Raw genomic sequence first — 21,920 nt, 5'->3', positions numbered from 1 at the left:
AAGACAGTTGCCCATGGAGGGTAGGATCCAGGTCTTCATGAGCAGGAACACTGAGTATGGATTTACATGGGAGGGGTGGGGGAGAAACATGGACAGCATAGGGCACACAAAAGCTGGCAGGGCCACTGGGGAGCCCAAGCAGCTTTGTGAATCTGGGCACTGAGTTCACATTATGCCACCAGTTTTATGCTCTTTCCAGTGCCATGAGGACAGAGAAGTGACTCTTTCCAGAGAAGCCAGGCATTTGTCATTTGTTAAGGGGACATCAGGGGAGGTTCAAGTATCTTGGCCTCCAACAGCTCAAGCGGGGAGCCCCAATCCGCTTCCCTAGCAAGCAGCAAAGCAACACAGCCAGATGATCCCCCATTCCGCCATATGCATGCTGGGCTTGGTATCAGGGTCCCAGGAGGCCTATCACCCTCCAGCTGGTTCTCAGAAGCCCAGCATTCCCCCGCCCCTCCTGAGTGGGTCCAGACTGACACATTCCCATCCCTTCAGGATTCTTGGAAATGAGGTAACCTGGGGCCTGATACCAAGCCTGCGGCCCCATGTCCGCGGGTGCGGTACCTTGCTGGTGCACTGCCTAACTGTACTGATAAGCTCCTGGATAACCAGGTCCACGCATTTCAGACAGGGCTCTTTCAGCTTGACCACCTGCTTTTTCACAATGGCCTCGAACGCCAAGTCCGGCGTGAAGAGCCCAGTTCTAAAAAGGTCCGGACCCAGTGGGGAAGCAGGGAAAGATAAGTCAGAGAGAAACAAAGGTGGTCAGCCACTTTCTAAGCATGGCTAGGTCCCTGACAAGGAAGGCCATCCCATCAAAGCTGGGGGTGGGATGCCTAAGAGTCCCTGACTGGGGAGCCCTCACGGTAACCCAAGTACCTTGGGATGCTAGACAGCTGGGTACACTTTATTGATTGTAATTAAGGAGGGGACACTGAGAGGCTCACAAGTGACCCTGACGAAACAAGGTCCAGGTTCCCATGAGCACAACTCAACTCTGTTCCCACCCAACCTCTGATCACTATAGATTTCACCAGAGTAAGGTCACACTAATCTATGCATTTCATCCAGGGCACACAATAAGCCAAGAGACCCAGGATGGTCACACACTATGTCCTTGGAGACCAAGATGTTTATAGAGTACTGAAAACTACCATGAACCTTCTCACAGCCTTACTACCAGGGACTCGGAAGGGTGGGGGCCCACACGGGTGGAGGGGAAGAGAACATGGGGATGTCCCATGGAACTTGCCTGACTCCGTGGATGTTCTTAATAGCGTAGCTGATCTCTCGTCGTAGATCTTTCTCATCAAACTCCATCTGAGAAGAAACAAGCCAAATACATAGAATGAATTCCCAGGGTCACCTCACAGCATAAGCAGATTCTGGGACTATTCCTATTCATGACTGTATCTCACAAAGATGACCTAGCAGCTCAAAATTAAAAACAACGGAGGGTCACAGAGATGGCTCAGTAAGTAAGGGTACCTGCACTAAGCCTGAGTGTACCCCAGATCTGAGTGTACCCCAGAATCCATGCAGTGGAAGGATAAGAACCAAGTCCTCAAAGTTGTTCTCTGACCTCCACACACTAAATAAACAGATACACCATCACACACACACACACACACACACACACACACACACACACAGATAAAGCTGGGTATATTGGGCTGCAGAGACAGCTCAGCATTGAGGGCGATGGCTGCTTTTGCAAAGGACCCAGCACTCACACAGTGGCTTATAACTGTCCTTCACTCCAGTACTCCAGTTCCATGGGATCCGGTGCCCTCTTCTGGCTTCTGCAGGCAATGAAGTATGGACATGCTGCACTTATACACATTAGGGAAAACACTCATGAACATAAACTAAAAAGTCTTTCCAGCCAGCAGGCACAGCCTACTGGTCACGTTCCAGACAGGTGAGAGATCCTGACTCTGAAAAAGCGTGGGTGGACCAGGGCCGCGGCTCCAATAGTTGAGTGCTTGCCACATATGCATGAACCCACAACACAGAATAAACTGGATGCGGTAATTAACACATGCCTGTGATCCAGGCACAGGAGGATCAGAAGGTCATCACAGAGAGGTTGGGGCCAACTTAGGCTACAATGAGATCTTGCCTTAAAAAATAAGAAAGAGTGATAAGGGGCTGGAGAGATGGCTCAGTGGTTAAGAGCACTGACTGCTCTTCCAGAGGTCCTGAGTTCGATTCCCAGCAACCACATGGTGGCTCACAACCACCTGTAATGAGATCTGGTGCCCTCTTCTGGCCTGCAAGGACACATGCAGACAGAATACTGTATACATAATAAATAAATAAAATCTTTAAAAAAAAAAAAGAAAGAGTGATAAGAGTGATATCCGGGGGTCAGGAGTAAGACAAGGCTGTCCGCTCCCCCCATCCTTATTCAACATAGTACATGAAGTTCTAGCTAGAGCAGTAAGACAACAAAAGGAGATCAAGGGCATACAAATTGGAATGGAAGAACTCAAACTTTCACTATTTGCAGACGACATGATAGTACACATAAGTGACCCCAAAAATTCTACCAGGGAACACCTACAGCTGATAAACTCCTTCATTAAGGTGGCAGGATACAAGATTAATTCAAAGAAATTAGTAGCCCTCCTATACACAAATGATAAAAGAGATGAGAAAGAAATCAAGAGAAACGTCACCCTTTACAATAGCCACAAACAATATAAAATACCTTGGGGTAACACTAACTAAGCAAGTGAAAGACCTGTATGATGAGAACTTTGAGTCTCTAAAGAAAGAAACTGAAGAAGATATCAGAAAATGGAAGGATCTCCCATGCTCATGGATAAGTAGGATTAACATAGTAAAAATGGCAATCTTACCAAAAGCAATCTACAGATTCAATGCAATCCCCATCAAAATCCCAACAAAATTCTTCACAGACCTGGAAACAACAATACTCAACTTCATACGGAAAAACAAAAGACCCAGGATAGCCAAAAGAATCCTGTACAATAAAACAACATCTGGAGGCATTATCATCCCTGACGTCAAGCTCTACTATAGAACTACAGTAATAAAAACAGCTTGGTACTGGCATAAAAACCGACACGTGGACCAATGGAATCGAATTGAAGACCCTGACATTAATCCACACACATATGAACACCTGATTTTTGACAAAGAAGTCAAAACTGTACAATGGAAAAAAGAAAGCATTTTCAACAAATGGTGCTGGCACAACTGGATGTCAACACGTAAAAGATTACAAATAGATCCATATCTGTCACCATGCACAAAACTCAAGTCCAAGTGGATCAAAGACCTCAACATAAATCCAGTTACACTAAACTTAATAGAAGAGAAAGTAGGAAGTACTCTTGAACGCACTGGCACCGGAGACCACTTCCTAAATATAACACCAGTAGCACAGACACTTAGAGCAACAATTAATAAATGGGACCTCTTGAAACTGAGAAGCTTTTGAAGGGCAAAAGACACAGTCAATAAGACAAAAAGATAGTGTACAGAATGGGAAAAGATCTTCACCAACTCCACATCTGACAGAGGACTGATCTCCAATGTAAATAAAGAACTCAAGAAACTAGACATCAAAATACTGAACAATCCAATTTAAAAATGAGCTATAGAGCTAAACGCAGAATTCTCAAAAAAAGAATCTCAAATGGCTTAAAGACATTTAAGGAAATGCTCAACATCCTTAGTCATCAGAGAAATGCAAATCAAAACGACTCTGAGATACCACCTTACACCTGTCAGAATGGCTATGATCAAAAACACTAATGACAGTCTATATTGGAGAGGATGCGGAGCAAAGGGAACACTCCTCCACTGTTGATGGGAGTGCAAACTTGTACAGCCACTGTGGAAATCAGTATGGCAGTTTCTCAGAAAATTGGGAATCGATCTACCTCAAGACTCAGCCATACCACTCTTGGGCATATACCCAAAGAATGCTCAATCATACCACAAAGATACATGCTCAACTATGTTCATAGCAGCACTATTCGTAATAGCCAGAACCTGGAAACAACCTAGATGCCTGCCAACTGAAGAATGGATTAAGAAAATGTGGTACGTATACACAATGGAGTACTACTCAGCAGAGAAAAACAATGACAGCATGAAATTTGCAGGCAAATGGATGGAACTAGAAAATATCATCCTGAGTGAGGTAACCCAGACTCAGAAGGACAAACATGGTATGTACTCACTCATAAGTGGATACTAGATATAAAGCAAAGGACAATCAGACAGCAACCCACAGATCCAGGGAGGCTACCTAGCAAGGGGGACCTTAGGATGACTGTGGCTTATAATAAGTTTTGGTTTTACCCAATCACGGGGCAAGCTTTAGTTTAACATTTCACTATTAGGATAAGAATTTGTACTGTGTCAAGCTGATGAAAGAAAATGCTAGTCATACTTTCTGGAGGGGAGGCTAAAATCTTTTTAGAATATGGATTAGCCTACAGAAAAATGTCTGCCGTAAATCAAACAGTGAAGAGGAAGATCATTAGGAATCTCACTTACACAACTTAAGTAAAACACAGCTTTCTGAACAAATGGAGATAGGTTTCTTCTGTATCCCAGAATCTAATCAATATTTATATGTATAATTCAGCTATCATTTGGCTTAAAAGGGCTTATTGAGAAATGTTATCATTTTTACTATTTTCTACAGAGAAAATATTTTACTGTTTAAAATAACCCTGGACTTTTAAATTATAATCTGTTTTTATGTTTAAGCTATCTGTGTATTATTTCTCCTGCAGTTGTACATAAAATGTTTTTACATTTTAAAAAAGGACAAATACTATAGAATTGTGTTACATGAAATATATAGAATATACAACTTCATAGAGACAGAAAGATTAGACGTTACCTCAAGATGGAGGAGAAAGGAATATAGAGCAATGATTTCCTAAGTACAGAATCTCTGTTTTGTGTGATGGAAAAGTCCCACAAATGGACAGTAGTATCAGGACATAATATCATGAATGTAATAAATCAATACAATTAATGTAATTAATGAATATCATAAAGATAGTTATTGAATGAAAAAACCTAAGAAAGAGTGATATGGCGGGGGTTGGTGGCACACGCCTTTAATCCCAGCACTCGGTAGGGCAGAGACAGATAAATCTCTAGGTTCCAGGTCAGCCTGGTCTACAGAATGAGGTCCAGGACAGCCAGGGCTACACAGAGAAAGTCTGTCTTGGGAAGACAGACAAACAAAAGAGTGAGTGGCAACTGAAAAGCAACACTGGAGGGTGTCCCGCCTCCAGACTGGCCCGTGTGCATCCATGCCTGTGAGACAGTCACTGCCCAAAGGAAAAGGACACAAATGCACAGTTTGCTTCAGCTTTTGTTTTGAGACCACATCTTCTTATGCAGGCCTGGCTGTCCTGGAACTCAGTGACCTGCCTCTGCCTCCTAAGCGCTGGGATTCCTGGCTTTTTTGTTTTGATTTTGTTTTAGTTTTTTGAGACAAGGTCTCGTGTAGGCCTCGTAGCTTTAAACTCACTCTCGTCCTCAGCTTACGGAAGTCTGCAATTACTGGTGTGAGCCCAGAATTGTGTACCATTTGTATTTGTTGGATGTGCATGTTTGTAGGAGAGGCCTGAGTCTCACAAAGTCTGTGTGGAGGTCAGAGGAGACTTGTAGGAGCTGGTTCTCTGCTTCTGCTCGGGTTCAAACCAGTCATCGGTTGAGCACAGGCACCTTCACCTGCTGAGCCATCTTGCTGGCCATCACCTTTTTTCCCCTCATCAGTGGAAGAAACATGGACTTTCCCACTGTTCTGCCCAGAGCATCTAAGCTGTGAGATCTGGGAAGACAGAGACCACAGGACAAGCCCTTCAGGCCATGTTTACTGACAGTGGCTGCCAGCATGATTCAGAGCTTGTGACATCTTGGTTTGGGAAGAAAGTTTAAGGCCCTCCAGGCTGACACCTACCTTTACCAGCTCAAAGGGAAAGCGCTCATGAAAGATGCGATTGATTCGGGCCCCCCCAGACAGCTCCAGTGTGTCCACTTGATCTCCAGAGCCCTCAATTCTCTTCTCAAAGTCAACTCCAAACTGCTGGACCATCCTTCAAGGAAAGAAAAAGCAAAAGGTCAAGAAGGAAGTTTCTGCACAACCCTGCAACTACATGAGTCTCGTGGCAAATGTTGCTCTTTAAAATGATTTTTAAAGTTACATGTATTTATTGGGTGGAGGCATGCCACAGTGTATGAGTGGGGTCAGAGGGTACTGTGCGAGTCATTTCTCTCCTTCCACCATGTGGGTCTTGGGGATAGAACTCAGGGTATCAGTCTTGGCAGCAAGCATGTTTACCCCCTGCGCTGACTTGTCAGGAAGTTAATTTTCTTTTTTTTTTTTTTTTTTTTTTGGTTTTTTTTTTTTTTGAGACAGGGTTTCTCTATGTAGCTTTGCGCCTTTCCTGGGACTCACTTGGTAGCCCAGGCTGGCCTCGAACTCACAGAGATCCGCCTGGCTCTGCCTCCCGAGTGCTGGGATTAAAGGCGTGCGCCACCACCGCCCGGCCTGGAAGTTAATTTTCTTGTCTTTCATGTTTTATTGTTTTGAAGACAGGATCTTGCTGTGTAATCCCAGCTGGCCTTGAACTGAAGACCCTTCTGCCTAGGCCTCCCAAGTGCTAGTATTACAGGTGTATGTATGCCACCATGTTTGGCCATTTTTCTTTCTTTCTTTTTTTTTTTTAAGTAACATGAGTATACATATTTATTCACTTAGAGGAAGCATGGAAGTTACCATGAACACATATGAAGCTTTGTTTTTTCTACCAGAACTCCAAATTGGAATACATGGAATCCTGAGTGTGAAAGAAAAGCTACAGCTCAGGGTGCTAATCCTTAGTAAGGGAAAGAGAAGATCTTCTAAGCCCGGCATACATTAAAAATTAGAATACGGTGCACGGTGTCCCATAAGCCATATTTAGTTCTCTAACAGCACAGTTATCCCCCCCCCCCCCGTATCTTATCAAATTGAGTGTTAAAATGTTCCTGTGTACATGAACTCTGTACCCATGGAGTACCTAGAGAGAGCTAGGTGCCATTCATGTTTGTTACAGGCGTGTAAGCACATTGACAAGGGATCTGTGCGTTAAAAGTCGATTTCAGTCCAATTTTGTGACATTGCCACAGCTATCCTCTCTGAAGATAATTTACCCACACCCCTCGAAAACAAGGGTCCTATTTTTAGTTAAATAAGTTTTGGTGGGAAATATCTTTATTGCACCTATTCATTTTGCAGATGATGACGAGGGGAGCCAGAATATAACCAGGATCACAGAGTATCAGCTCCACGGAAGCGAAGTCAAAAGATTCCCGGCATTTCCTTGGCCATTTTTCTTTCCTTTTAAATATAACGGTTTAACAGCCAATGTGTATATTTTTAAAAAAGATTTATTTATTATGTATACAGTGTTCTGCCTGCCCACCAGAAGAGGGCACCAGATCTCATTATAAATGGCTGTGAGCCACCATGTGGTTGCTAGGAATTAAACTGAGGACCTCTGGAAGAGCAATTGGTGCTCTTAACCTCTGAGCCATCTCTCCAGCTTATTTACATGTTTTTAAAAAATGAGTGAAATAGCACAGCTGCTTTGGCAAGCACTGGACACCATCCTGGTTGTCCTCATAGACAACCCCTCCCCAGGGCTCCACTTGCTTTACTGCATTTACTGCTGAATGTCAAGAGAGCAGCTCCAGATAGGCCGGGGCACCTGTCGTTTCTCCTGCCTCTCAACCCTGGCTGCAGAGGGGCTCTACCATGGACAGGCTGGAGAAGCCTGATGAAGTGACACTGTACTGTGAGCCTCAGTTTGAGTAAAGCAGAGCAGGCCAACAGCATGAGCACTGGAGTGCTTGGCAACCATAAGAAGTAGTGCATCAATAGTTTGTGGAGACAGAGAAAGAAATATATTTTGAGGCGGAAGGGTTCAATGAGTAAAAGCACTTGTCACTGTGTCTGATGCAAGGAAGGAACTGACTTCTCAACGTCACCTTGGACCTCCACACTCTGGGCTGTAAGTGGGGCTGGCCTTGAACTCCTGAGCTCAAGAGACCCTCTGCCTTCAGCCTACCAAGTGGCCAAAGTGTGTGCCAGGCCACCACCACACTCAGTTGTTCACAATATATTAGCTTCTTTTTTTATTAGACAAGGTCTCTTATACCGCCCATGCGTATGCACACACTGTCCAGTGTCTTCCTAAATCCTTCCCTGTCTCTTTTTTTTTTTTTTTTTGGTTTTTTGAGACAGGGTTTCTCTGTGTAGCTTTGCGCCTTTCCTGGAACTCACTCTGTAGCTCAAACTCACAGAGATCCGCCTGCCTCCCGAGTGCTGGGATTAAAGGTGTGCGCCACCACCGCCCTGCCCCCGTCTCATTTTTATGTACATGTATGTGTCTGAGTGATGACTAGAAGAGGGCATCAGATCCCTTGGTGCTACAGTTCTAGGTGGTTGGAAGCTGCCATGTGGGTGCTGGGAACTGAACTCAGGTTCTCTGCAGGAGCAGCCAGTGCTCTTAACCGCGAGTGTATGTATGTGTCACAGTGCGTATGTGGAGGTCAGAGGACAGATCATGAAAGTGGATTCTCTCCTTCCACTATGTCAATTCTAGGGAGGGAACTGAAGCCATCAGACTTGGAGGCAGCACTTTAACTTGCTGATCTACCGTCTCAGCTCAGGAACTTCTGATTTTTTCTCCCGCTTCCGCCTCCCAAGGGCTGGTCTTAGACAACATACCCCATTCCAATGTGTCCAACTTACGTGCCACAGGCCACAGCCAACTACAAGAATGAATGTGGAACAACATAAAATAGTAACTTATTAAAACAATGGTTTTCCTTTTTTTGTAATGCAAGTGCATGTTTTTGAGCATGTACCCTACATATGACAATATCATGTTGAAATGTCAAGACTCTTGACCCCCAATCATGGGCAGCTCAGGACGGGGCATGAATGGAGAGCAGAATGAACGGGGCGGGGACGAGGCAAGGCAGGGAGGGCACATACTGCAGCAAGGCTTTGGTCTTGCGTGTGGGGTCATCGGGCCGGAAATTCTTGTACTCTTCCACTTCCTTCTCCAGGGACAGCAGCTGGCTCTGCAGTTTGCTGCGCAGGGTTGGCAGTGACTCCCGGATGTGGTTGGTCAGTTGCTGTAGGGGAAAGGTAAGGGTCAGACAGGGTAGCCCACTCTAGAGACCAGGAAAGAACACAATCCTCCCTCAGTCTTGACACCCAGAGCGGTGGGTGCACAAAACTACAGAGAAAATCATCAGGACGTGGACAGAAGCTGGGTGATAGCGCAAGGTGCTGCAGAAAGCCTGTAGCCAGACGTCAGACAACATCCAGAGTGTGGACTGCAGGACCAATGTGCAGGCCTGGAATGGCCCTCCAGCTATGACCCACCCAAAGGCATCCCAGGAGAAGTGGGCGGGGATGGGGGTGCACACATCTGCAGGGAGACGGGAGGGGACAGAGCAAGAACACCACATCATAGCAGGAGGGTTCACATCAACAGAGAAGAGGAAGATTCTGAAGACACCAGCACTAGAGGAGAATAATGAGAGACTCGTGCCTGTGGTGAGTCCCAAGCCTTGTTGTTCTCAAGGGAAGCTACAGGTCTCACAAGGCAGGCTGGATGCTTACAGCTCTGTGGTGGTTTTAAAATTCTTATTTACCTATTATTGTGGGGGTGGGTGGTCAGTGCACACGCCAGGGTGCCTGTGTGGAGGTCAGAGGACAGTTTCATGGAGTCCACTACCTCCTTCTACCTATCCATGACTTTTGGGGATTGAAATCGGGTCCTTAGGCTTGGGTGGCAGGTGGCTGGACCTGCTGAGCCATCTGTGGATCATAATCCTGAGCTCAGAAAAGAGGAGCAGGAACAACCACTGCCCCACAAAACACCCCTCAATTCAAGGGGACCAGCCAGCCTACACATCTGGCTCTCAAGCAACCCCAGGCCCCACGGAGGGTTTTCCTTCCTACCTGTCCCTCCTCACTCTGCCCAAGCCCAGTGGCCTCTGGGTTTGGGCCTCTTCCTACAAGACACACTGCCCAATTCCTGTCCCAGTTGCTCTCGGGCTGAGCTTCATCTTGCAGTGACCCCCAGCTGCAGCTAACATTTGACTAGGACTTTATCTGATAGCTTGTTTACCAGCTGGCTTCCCATTGGACTTTCCTCTGCCCACGGTGCCTCTGCCCCGGTCCATGCATAATGGAGGGACTTGGTTGCTGTTTTTTGATGCAGGCAGACTCTCATTTATCCCAGATTATGTAGCTGAGGACGACCTTGGATTCCTGATTTCCTGAGCTGAGTGCTGGGATTAAAGATGTATCACCACACTGACTTACGTGGTGCTGGAGATGCCCCCCAGGGCTGCCCACATGCTAGGCTGGTACTCTACAGCTAAGTAGCATTCCCAGCCCCAAACCGGTAGATTCCGGACAGGTGTTAGCATGGAGCCAGAGCCTCACACCCTCACTGGGGATTCTGGTCTCTGCCCCTGTCTGCACCTACCCGTTATCTTACTGTTTCATCACTGTGATAAACATGGCAGTCCCTGGAGACTGTTCTCTTCCACACAAGGCATGTACCCTGTGCTGCACACACATGGCCTCACTGACTCCAACCCAGGAAGTAGAAGGGGTAACTATTCTCCCTCGTGGGCAAGAGAAGGTAGGCATGGAAAGCTGGGCCAAGACTGCTTGCTCAGAGGCCGGGCCGGGCTTTAGACCCCAGCCGTCCAGACTGCAGCTCCTCCCGCTTAGCTGCAGTCGGCAGCCCTGACTGACCCTTACCAACCTCAAGACTGCCTTCCAAGCAACAGCGGCACCAACAGAGTCAAATAGTCACACTACCAGCTCATGACTCACGCAGTCCTCAACAGGCCTTCAGTGAAAACACTTGGGACGGGAGCAACAAGATGGACCGACAGCCTTGTTACTGCTGGAGACTGAGAATGGCCCAAGTGTAGAGCCACACTGTTGTACGGTAAAGACTGACCCACTCTACATGGTAGTCTCAAACCTCAGCTGTACCTGATTCAGGGTCTTCTGTAAGTGTGGGGTACCCATTCGGTCAGCCATGTGCCGGTAGGCTGGGTGAGAGAGGAAGAACTTCCTCTCAGCTGCCAGGGCAGCCCGGATGTCCTTTTTGCCCTCGATGTCTTTCTGGCTGCGGTTAACCACACCAATGTAGCCTAAAGAGAGAAGGTCAAGATATGCATTATGCCAGGAAGGGCTCGGTGCTGTGGCTTCCAGTGTTGCCTTCACTCAACTTGGGCCAGGCAGAAGTTAGAAACACACTGGCCCCATGAATTACTCAGAGAAGAGGTCACAGGATAGTACTGAGACCTCACTAGGGATGCAATGGAAGGCGGCTGGGGAAAGCAGCTTGAAATGTGGAAGGTGGTAAAGATGGGCAGAAAAGTCTCCAAACTGAGCTTCAAGGACAGGTATGAGGGCTGGAGGAGCAGCTTAGCAGGGACAGCCCTGCTTAGCACGCAGAAAAAGCCCCGGCTCCTACCCCAGCACCACAAAATAAAGACAGCTGTGCAGTTCAAAGCACTTCCTGCCTGTGCTGGGTAGTGTTTGTCATTACTACAAGCTGGAGTCAGCTGGAAGAGGAACCTTAATTGAGGAACTGACTCCACCAGATTGGCCTGTAGGTATTTTCTTCACTAGTGAGTGATGCAGGAGCACCCAGCTCACTTCTAGTAGTGCCACCCCTGGACTGGTGGTCCTGGGTGTATAAGAAAGCAGGCTGAAGCTGGGCGTGATGACGCACGCCTTTGATCCCAGCACTCGGGAGGCAGAGGCATACAGATCTCTGTGAGTCTGAGGCCAGCCTGGGCTACAGAGAGAGTTCCAGGACAGCCAAGGCTACACAGAGAAACAAAACAAAACAAACCCCAAAGAGAAAGCAGGCAGAGCAGGTTACAGAGAGCAAGCAAGCCGATAAGCAGTGTTTCTCTGTGGCCTATGCTTCAGTTCCTGCCTCCAGGTTCCTGACTTGGCTTCCTTCCATGACAGGCTGTGACCTGTAAGCCAAATAAAGTCTTTCCTTCCAAGCTGCTCTTAGCCATAGTGTCTGTCACAGTAACAGAAAGCCAACTAAGACACCGCTCCTCCACAGCACCCATGTCAGTGGCTCATGAATGGCTCTAACTTCAGCCGATGGCCTCCAAGGGGGCTGGCACATACCCATACTCCTTGTCACAGTGAATTTAAAAATAATTATTAAGTTAAAAATTAAATAAACCTAAAAAATAAAGACATAAAAATATTCCAAAACAAAAACATCATCAACAACAAAACCCTGGAAAACAAGGTAAAGAGAACATAACATATTTTGTCATATTAAGACTCACTACAGCCAGCAAATGGCTCAGCAGTAAAATGGCTAGCCGCCAGGCCTAATAACCTCAGCTTGACCTCCTAGAATTCATATGCTAGACAGAGAACTAACTCTAAAAAGTTTTCTTCTGACTCCAAACCTGAGCTGTGGCACCTACCCACCACAAACATCATGCATACCCCCACCTCCACATGTAAATAATAAATGAAGTAAAATAAAACCCACTAAAGTCAGGCTTGGTGGCCCATGACCGAAGTCTGAGGAGGAGGATCTCAAGTTCAAGGTGGCCCTGGGTTATGTCATGATAGTCACTAGGCATACACAGTCCTTAAACACAAAAACATGTATACAAATAGTTTCAAGATGAAAATTAACAAAAAATAAAAAAATATATATGCATATGTAAGTAAATAAGCCCGGTGTGGTGGCATACATTAGAACCCCAGCTGAGGCTGAGGCGGGAAGTTCAAGTACAGCCTGTCTCAAACACCACCACCAAAACAAAACAAAGCACCACACACACAAATAACAAAAAAGATGGGGTGCGCAGAGCAGCAGTCCCACGGCAGGGTGAGTCTGCAGAGTCAGGAGGGGCGCAGTGGACACTGTGGTGCGGGGACCAGCCAGGGTCTTGTGCATGCAAGGCACATGCTCCTTGCATTAGTGGGCTCCAGCCCTCCAGTGGGAGGAACTCTGAAGTCTCAGGGGAGAAAAGTTTGGAAGAGTCCCAGGTCACAAGATGAGAGATGTCATTCTTGGGAAGACAAAGGGAGACGGAGGCCGGTGACTGCCATCATGGAGGAAGAGGCGGCTGAGGCCCTCAAGTCCAAATGGATGGATGCTGAGCTCCCCCTGGTCTGGTAGCACTCGCAGCTGTCAGGGAGTCACCAGGCTCCCCGGCCCCAGCCTTCCATCCCTCAGCCTCCCCCAGCGAGGGAAGCACGTCTCAGGCCCCATTCCTTGCAGCCAAGTTTTCAAAAATGGTCTCAAAAATGTACACTGGAGGACAAATGGAGTCCGTGCCCTCTTCCTTCTACCTTTATGTGAATTCCAAACTCAGGTCAGTAGTGCTTTACCCAAGCTGTCTTCAAACTCATGACCCTTCCACTGCAGACTTTTGAATGTGGCACTGACAGGTGTGTCCATGCCTGGCTGTCCTCCAATGTCTAAATACCACCATTCCACACGTTGGAAAGCGACAGCTCTAGGGACTCAGTAAGTGGAATCAAGCAGTATGTGTCCTTTGTTAGGTTTTGTTTGTGCAGCTGGGGAATGGATCTTGTTCCTAGCATATGCTGGACAACGGTTCTACCACTGAGATTCATTCCTAGAACATAAACTTTTTTTTTTTTTTTGGTTTTTCGAGACAGAGTTTCTCTGTGTAGCTTTGCGCCTCTCCTGGAACTCACTTGGTAGCCCAGGCTGGCCTCGAACTCACAGAAATCCGCCTGGCTCTGCCTCCCGAGTGCTGGGATTAAAGGCGTGCGCCACCACCGCCCGGCCATAAACTTATTTTTGAAAATGCATTTTACATTTGTTTGTTTGAGACAAGGTCTCATGCAGCCCAGGGTGGTATAGAACTTGCTACGTAGCCAAAGATAACCTGGAATTTCTGCTCCCCATCTCCACCTCCAGAGTGCTAGGATTATAGCATGCACCAAGGCTGGCTACCTACTTGCTTCCCAATGTTCCAGAAAACAGCTGTAATTCAGAACCACTATGTCCAGCTGAGAATCTCAAAACACATGCTCCCGAGGGCCCACCCCAGCCTGGCCTGCATACCTCTTCTCAAGGGCAGTAGCTTGTTCTCCAGGACATCCCTGGCATCTGTGCCTTCATCCATCAGGTCCAGCTTGGTGATGACACCAATGGTCCGTAGGCCTGAAAGAGCCCAGAAAACAGAAGGGGTCATGAGGAAGGGCCCTGGGACCCACTGCCAGGCCGCAAAACAAGGGACAAGCTACCATGTCCCTTTGCCTGGACACCTGTTGGCAGTGTAAAATGACAATGACAGCCCCAATTGTCAAGGGACAAGTGCTTCTCAATAAACACTGGCCAAGAATATAAGTGGGCCACAGCAGAACCAGAAAACATCATGAAAACTAGACTCTTCCCTGCCCATTCCCAACATCATACTTGTTTCCAGGGCTCCTTGTTGCCTAGCTCAAGTTCCACTCCAAGGACCACCCCATCCAAGCTCTTCCTACATCTGCCAGTCAGCACACCACACAGCAAAGCCACGCCCCTAAGCCTAGTGTGCTTCCCCACCCCTTAATCTCTGCAGCCAAAGTGTTTCAGCGTGGGGTCCTGACCACAATTCACTGGGACAGTTTATAAGCTGAGCTCCCAAGCCAAGGTGAGGATGATGAACTTCATGGACCATATTTGCTTTAGCATTCACAAGCCCGAGGTACCACCCTGGTGCCAGCTGAGCTGCAGAGCACTTGAAAAGGAGCCTGGGGCTCTTCCTAAGTACCCAATTATACTGGGCTTGTTGGTGCACACCTGTAATCTCAGCACTTGGGAGGTGGAGGCAGGAGGATCAGAAGTTTAAGGTTATCTTTACCTACACAGATGTTTAAGCCAACACAGACTACACGAGGTCCTGTCTAAACTAACAGGAACAACCTGACACACCAGGATGCACATGTACATGTGTTGTCTGTATGTACCACATGAGCAAGACACACCAGGGGCTAACGGAGGCCCATAGAAGACTGGGGTCAACTTGGACATCACAGGTGACTGCATCCATCAGCTGGCACTACTGTGAAGGGGACAGGCCACACTAGGAAAAGAAATGAGTGGGGGCCTGCGGCATGGACTCCAATGGAAACACCCGTTGATGAGAACAGATACAGTGAGCCTAAGGAGTGGGTAGCTCGACGATGGGGCCTCCCACAGATGACACACTATCACTACAGTTTAAACAGGGCTGGGCACCTGCAATCTCAACAACCTGAGAGCAGAGGCAGGTAGAGATCAAATGCCGCCAGCACTACATTCTGGAACAATGACTGAAAAATAAACAAATAAAAAGCACAAAAACCAAAGCAACCACCACAAACAGGGGCAGATTACAGACACACAAAAATAAGGAAGGCTGTCCCACTTTAAGAATTAACAAAACAGCCAGGCGGTGGTGGCGCACGCCTTTAGTCCCAGCACTTGGGAGGCAGAGGCAGGCGGATCTCTGTGAGTTCGAGGCCAGCCTGGTCTCCAAAGCAAGTTCCAGGAAAGGTGCAAAACTACACAGAGAAACCGTCTCGAAAAACCAAAAACAGTTTGCCCGGCAGTAGTGGAGTACACCTTCAATCCCAGCACTCGGGAGGCAGAGGCAAGTGGGTCTCTCTGAGTTTGAGGTCAGCCTGGTCTACAAAGCAAGTTCTAGAAGAGCCAGGGCTGTGACACAGAGAAACTCTGTCTTGAAAAACTAACCAAGCAAATGAATAAATAAAATGTAGCAGGAAGTCTTGACCCTCCTGCCTGTACCTCTGGAGTACTAGTAATACAGGTGTGCACCTTCACCTCTGGAGTACTAGTATTACAGGTGTGCACCTGCACCTCTGGAGTACTAGTATTACAGGTGTGCAGCACCACACCAGGTTCATGAAGTGCTGGGATTCTGTGTGCTAGCACACCACCAAATGAGCTATACTCCAGGCCCAGATGTTCCCATCTCAACAGAGAGGACTAAACACTGAAGACACATGTGTCTGGAATTATAACTGTGTTCTGGGAGGGCGGTTGCTAAAGACTGGGTCTTACTGATTTATATTTGCTATGGCTTTTTAATTTTATTAGCTCATTTCCATTATTTTTATGAGTTTGAGTTTGGTGTGCATGTATGTCTGTGCACAACATGCATGCCTGCTGCCTGCAGAGGTCAGCAGAGGGCGTCAGATCCACCATGTGGGTGCTGGAAACCAAGTCCATGTCCTCTGCAAGAGCAGCAAGTGTTTTTTGTTTTGTTTTTTCCTTTTTTTAGACAGTTTCACTATGTAGCCCTGGCTGGCCTTGAACTCACAGGGATCCACATGCCTCTGTCTATCATGTTCTGGGATTAAAAGTGTGTGTCACCATGCCCAGCAGAAAGTGCTCTTAACAGATGAGCCCTTGGTTCGAACCCAGATCCTCATTCATGCCGAGTTATACCCCAGCCCCTCTCTAGGCAATTCTACCACTGAGTAGTATCTGCAGACTAAGGTCTGGATCGTAAACACCAGTCAAAGGCTCATGTGCTAAGCTATCTGCCTTTGAAGTGAGGTCTCCTCAAGGCTTTCTGGTCACTGGGTTCCATGTCCCTTTTCTTACTCTATTGTGTTCCCTGGGTGTGAGGTGAGTGGGTTTGCTCCCCATGTACACAGTGAAGTACTGTCTTCTCAAAGACCCAACAGCTTAGCACTTTCTGCTGGGCATGGTGGCACACACTTTTAATCCCACAACTTGATAGACAGAGGCATGTGGATCCCTGTGAGTTCAAAGCCACCAACCACAACAGGAACCTCTGACACTGAGCCTAAATAACCCTGCATGCTCTTTAAAAGATGACGACTATGTCAGGGTGTTGGTCATAGTGATGGAAAGCTGACTACTAACTATAGCCAGATACCAGCCTCCAGGGCTGGCAGAGTAGACCTCATTAATACTCAAGAAAGAAGGAATGTCTAGCTCTTTCAAGTGTTGCCAGGGATGCCCACCACACAGGGGACGCTGAATCACAGGAGGCCGCTTTCTAACACAGCCCTGTGCCAGAATGTACACCAGGGAGGGACCTAGTACTACTAGAGGGAGGGACCTAGTACTACTAGAGGGAGGGACCTGGTACTACTAGAGGGGGGGACCTGGTACTACTAGAGGGGGGGACCTGGTACTACTAGAGGGAGGGACCTGGTACTACTAGAGGGGGGGACCTGGTACTACTAGAGGGAGGGACCTGGTACTACTAGAGGGAGGGACCTAGTACTACTAGAGGAGGGACCTGGTACTACTAGAGGGAGGGACCGAGTACTACTAGACGGAGGGACCTAGTACTACTAGAGGGAGGGACCGAGTACTACTAGAGGAGGGACCTAGTACTACTAGAGGGGGGGACCTGGTACTACTAGAGGGGGGGACCTGGTACTACTAGAGGGGGGGACCTGGTACTACTAGAGGGGGGGACCTGGTACTACTAGAGGGGGGACCTGGTACTACTAGAGGGAGGGACCGAGTACTACTAGAGGGAGGGACCGAGTACTACTAGACGGAGGGACCTAGTACTACTAGAGGGAGGGACCGAGTACTACTAGAGGAGGGACCTAGTACTACTAGAGGGGGGGACCTGGTACTACTAGACGGAGGGACCTAGTACTACTAGAGGGAGGGACCGAGTACTACTAGAGGAGGGACCTGGTACTACTAGAGGGGGGGACCTGGTACTACTAGAGGGGGGGACCTGGTACTACTAGAGGGGGGGGACCGAGTACTACTAGAGGAGGGACCTGGTACTACTAGAGGAGGGACCTAGTACTACTAGAGGGAGGGACCTAGTACTACTAGAGGGGGGGACCTGGTACTACTAGAGGGGGGGACCTGGTACTACTAGAGGGGGGACCTAGTACTACTAGAGGGGGGGACCTAGTACTACTAGAGGGGGGGACCTGGTACTACTAGAGGAGGGACCTGGTACTACTAGAGGGGGGGACCTGGTACTACTAGAGGGGGGGGCCTGGTACTACTAGAGGGGGGGACCTGGTACTACTAGAGGGAGGGACCTGGTACTACTAGAGGGAGGGACCGAGTACTATTAGAGGGAGGGACCTGGTACTACTAGAGGGAGGGACCTGGTACTACTAGAGGGAGGGACCTGGTACTACTAGAGGGGGGGACCTGGTACTACTAGAGGAGGGACCTAGTACTACTAGAGGGAGGGACCTGGTACTACTAGAGGGAGGGACCTAGTACTACTAGAGGGGGGGACCTGGTACTACTAGAGGGGGGGACCTGGTACTACTAGAGGGGGGGACCTGGTACTACTAGAGGGGGGGACCTGGTACTACTAGAGGGGGGGACCTGGTACTACTAGAGGGGGTTGCTGCCCTGGGGCTGGAGGATCACCTTGGGGGTCCACCTCTTTGGCCAGCTTGAGGGCGTCCGAGTTGGCCAAGTCCATGTTGGCAGGTGTGACAGCAAGAATAAGGCTGCTTTCTCGGCTGATAAACTGCAGGATCATGTCCTTGATCTGGTACTCGATGTCTGGCGGCTGGTCCCCAACTGGCACCTTAGTGATTCCTGGGAGGTCGATGAGGGTCAAGTTCAACACTGAGGGTGAAATCAAGAGGCAAAAGTAGTCAGAGCCCAGGAAAGGGTTCGGAGCATACACATAGTCCCTGGAGACCCAGTAGACATCAGTAAGTTCCTCGGGGGAGTCACATGTCGGGCCCACTCCTAACACTTCTACTACAAGACACTTCTGTGTGTGCTTTGTGTCTGGTGGATGCCCTCATGGGCACATGCATGTGGAGGTCAGAGGTCACCCAGGTATTGCTCATCAGGCTTGCCAGTAGGTGAACTATCTTTTTTTTTTTTTCCCATTTTCCAAGACAGGGTTTCTCTGTGTAACAGCCCTGGCTGTCCTGGAACTCACTCTGTAGACCAGGCTGGCCTCGAACTCACAGAGATCCCCCTGCCTCTGCCTCCCAAGTGCTGGGATTAAAGGCGTGCACCACCACCATCCAGCCTGGTGAACTATCTTGCTGGCTCCTAGACTATATCTTTTGAGAAAGGGTCTCCTCACCGAGCCTAGGCTACCAACTGAGCTACACATTATCTGTCCCAGTGTCCACAGTGTTGTGTTGTGCCGCGCTGTGCTGTGAGTGGCTGCTATGGGGAGAATGCAAGTCTTCATATTCATGCAGCAAGCACTCTACTCACGGAGCCACATCCCTTCCTGTCACACCTTCCCTGTTTTTGAGGCAGAGTCTGGGTGTGTAGCCCAGACTGGCCTTGAACTTACTATGTAGCTCCAGCTATAGGGCCAGGGTTGGAGCTCAGTTGGTAAAGTGCACACCTAGCATCCACAAAGCTCTGCGTGCTATTCCTAGCACCACATAAACCATGTCTGGATGTGCACGTCTATAATCTTAGCACTGGGGAGGTAGGAGCAGGTAGATGAGGAATTCAAGGTCATCTGAACCATAAAAGGAGTTTGAGGCCAGTCTGGGCTACATGATATATTGTTTTAGAAAGAAACAAGGGAGGAAGGGGGAAGGGAGGAAGGGGGAGAGGGGGGAGAGAGAATAAATAGGGCCAGTGAAGTAGCTTGGTGGGTAGATTCCTATCACCAAACCTGATGACCTGAGAGCCATCCCTGGGACCTACATGGTGGAAGGAGAACTGACTCCTGCAAGGTGTCCACCAACCTCCACACATGCACCATATGACATGAGAACACACACACACAGAGAAAAGAAACTTTGAAGAAATATACTTTTAAAAAAATGAGCCAGACGGTGGTGTACACATTTAATCCCAGCACTCAGGAGGCAGAGGCAGGCGGATCTCTGGGAGTTCAAGGCCAACCTGATCTACAGAGTGAGTTCCAGGACAGCCAGGGCCACAGAGAAACTCCCGTCTCAAAAAAACCAAAACCAAAACCAAAAAAAAAAAAAAAAAAAAAAAAGCAAAAAAAACCCCAAAAGTAGCTTAGTAGTTACCAACATTGGCTCTTTCAAAGGACCTGGGTGTAACTCCCATCATAACCACCTGTAATTCTAGTTCCGTGGGATCTGACGCCCTCTTCTGACTTCCTCAGGTACTAGGAATATATATGGTATGTACACATACATTCAGGCAAAACACATACACATAAAGTAACATTTTTAAAAATTTTACAAAGACGGAATCTTTTACAAAAAGTTAGCTGATGTTGGTTAGCATCAAACACAAGTCTTTATGTCTTAGCCTACCGAGTGCTGGAATTACAGATGTACACACCACTGTGCCTGGCTCATTTTTATTTTAAATGTGGTCCTGGGGATTGACTTCTTGCCTGCTGCACAACTGCCTGATCACTGAGCCCCAGCTTCAGCCCTAACTTTTTGCTTTTGTTTGAGATGGGGTCTTACTATGTCCTTGACCTTGCTCTTCCCAGAACTGAGGGTATAGGCATGTGCTTTTCTCAGATGCTTGAGAAATGGGAAGATCCCACTGGACAGGAGACTATCCCAGCTGCCCTTAGTCCCTGCCCAAGCCACCTACCATGTGGTGAGTAGACCCGCAGGTTGATGGGCACCGGGGAGATGCCTTTGTTGGTCCCCGTGACCCGGTCGGTCTCCGCTTCGATCTCCTGCCGGACTTCATCAAAGTCTGTAAACTTTTTGGACTTGCAGTGCAAAAACTCGGCATATTCTGACATGGGAAGAAGACGTTCACGGTGAGAAAGGGGTGGTGTGTGGGGGAGGAGGATGCACAGAGCATGCCATGTGCCAGGCAGAGAAAAATGAAACCACTTCAGTTCCCACAGCAACTTGAGGATCATGGCATTTGTTCTGTCTCATTTTATCAGGTTGGTTTATATTTTGAAACAGTCTCACTATGTAGTTCTGGCCTTGAACTCAGACATCTGTCTGTCTTTGTTAGGATTAAAGGTGTGTACCACCAGGCCTGGCTGACTCTTCTTTTTAAATTCTGTGTGTGTGTGTGTGTGTGTGTGTGAAGTATTCATGCACACATGCGTGTGGTGGCCAGATACTAAGCTCAGATGTCCTTCCTCTAATGCTCTCCACCTCACTTTTTGAGATAGTGCCTCTGAATGTGGCCTAAGGCTTGTCAGTTGGGCTAGACTGGCTGGTCATGTGACTGCAGCAACCCTTCCATCTCCACCACTTGGGGCCATGGTTACTAGTGTGCAGCCCAACACCTGACCTTTACAGGGGTACTGAGGACAAACATAGGTCCTCATACTTTGTGAAAAATCCTTTACTGACAGACTTTTTTTCTTTTTGATAAAGGGATTTGGTCCGGGCTAATCTGAAGCTCACTCATGGTCCAGGATGGGAAGAGCATGCACCTGTGGTTTGGGACTTAAAAGGCTGAGGAAGAAGGATAATGAGATGAAGGACAAACTGGACCACACAGGAGATACTGTCTGACAAAACACAAAATAAGTAGGTGTTTGTGTTTGGACTGCAAGCATCAGCTGCCGGGCTGGGGTCTAGATGCCTGAATTTGCCAAGTAAAAGGCTGAGGAGGTGCCAACTCTCATTCTGAAAGGCTGCAAGAACACACTCAGGCTGACACTGTGGGGCAGCAAGACCCCCTGCAGGGAGAAGCCAGGATGAATACTGTGTGGAGCATCCGAGAATGAAAATCAAAAGAACCTGGCTGTCCAAATCACAGAACCACAGGGCAAGCTGCCTCAAAGAAGAGCAGCCTCAGGGAGCTTAGGACCAAAAGCCTGGGCTGAGAAGAGTCTCCACAGGTAGAGCTGGCCCAGCAGCTCAGCTGGCAGAACCCTTAGCAGGCATGCAGGAAGCCTGG

At 48.1% G+C, this 21,920-nt stretch overlaps 1 protein-coding gene across 10 annotated transcripts in view; it reads right to left on the bottom strand.

Annotated features, from left to right (window-relative positions):
* The window catches only part of Dnm2 (dynamin 2), a 92,141-nt gene that overhangs the window by 29,562 nt on the left and 40,659 nt on the right, over window positions 1-21,920 (bottom strand). For 5 of the 10 annotated variants that reach the window (XM_059267452.1, XM_059267455.1, XM_059267446.1 and 2 more), the window contains exons 3-10: window positions 20,640-20,789; window positions 18,498-18,701; window positions 14,181-14,279; window positions 11,081-11,241; window positions 9,050-9,192; window positions 5,966-6,101; window positions 1,256-1,323; window positions 568-706 (exon numbers count right to left, since the gene is read on the bottom strand). In XM_059267452.1, coding sequence (XP_059123435.1) covers window positions 568-706; window positions 1,256-1,323; window positions 5,966-6,101; window positions 9,050-9,192; window positions 11,081-11,241; window positions 14,181-14,279; window positions 18,498-18,701; window positions 20,640-20,789 — 1,100 coding nt within the window. The remainder of the gene's footprint in view (window positions 1-567; window positions 707-1,255; window positions 1,324-5,965; window positions 6,102-9,049; window positions 9,193-11,080; window positions 11,242-14,180; window positions 14,280-18,497; window positions 18,702-20,639; window positions 20,790-21,920) is intronic. The other 5 variants (XM_059267453.1, XM_059267454.1, XM_059267445.1 and 2 more) reach the window with 1 other exon arrangement.

Source organism: Peromyscus eremicus, chromosome 7, assembly GCF_949786415.1.
Source record: "Peromyscus eremicus chromosome 7, PerEre_H2_v1, whole genome shotgun sequence".
NCBI classification, from domain to species: Eukaryota; Metazoa; Chordata; class Mammalia; order Rodentia; family Cricetidae; genus Peromyscus; species Peromyscus eremicus.
The sequence above is the reverse complement of the archived record's forward strand: the minus strand, read 5'-3'. Positions and strand labels throughout refer to the sequence as shown.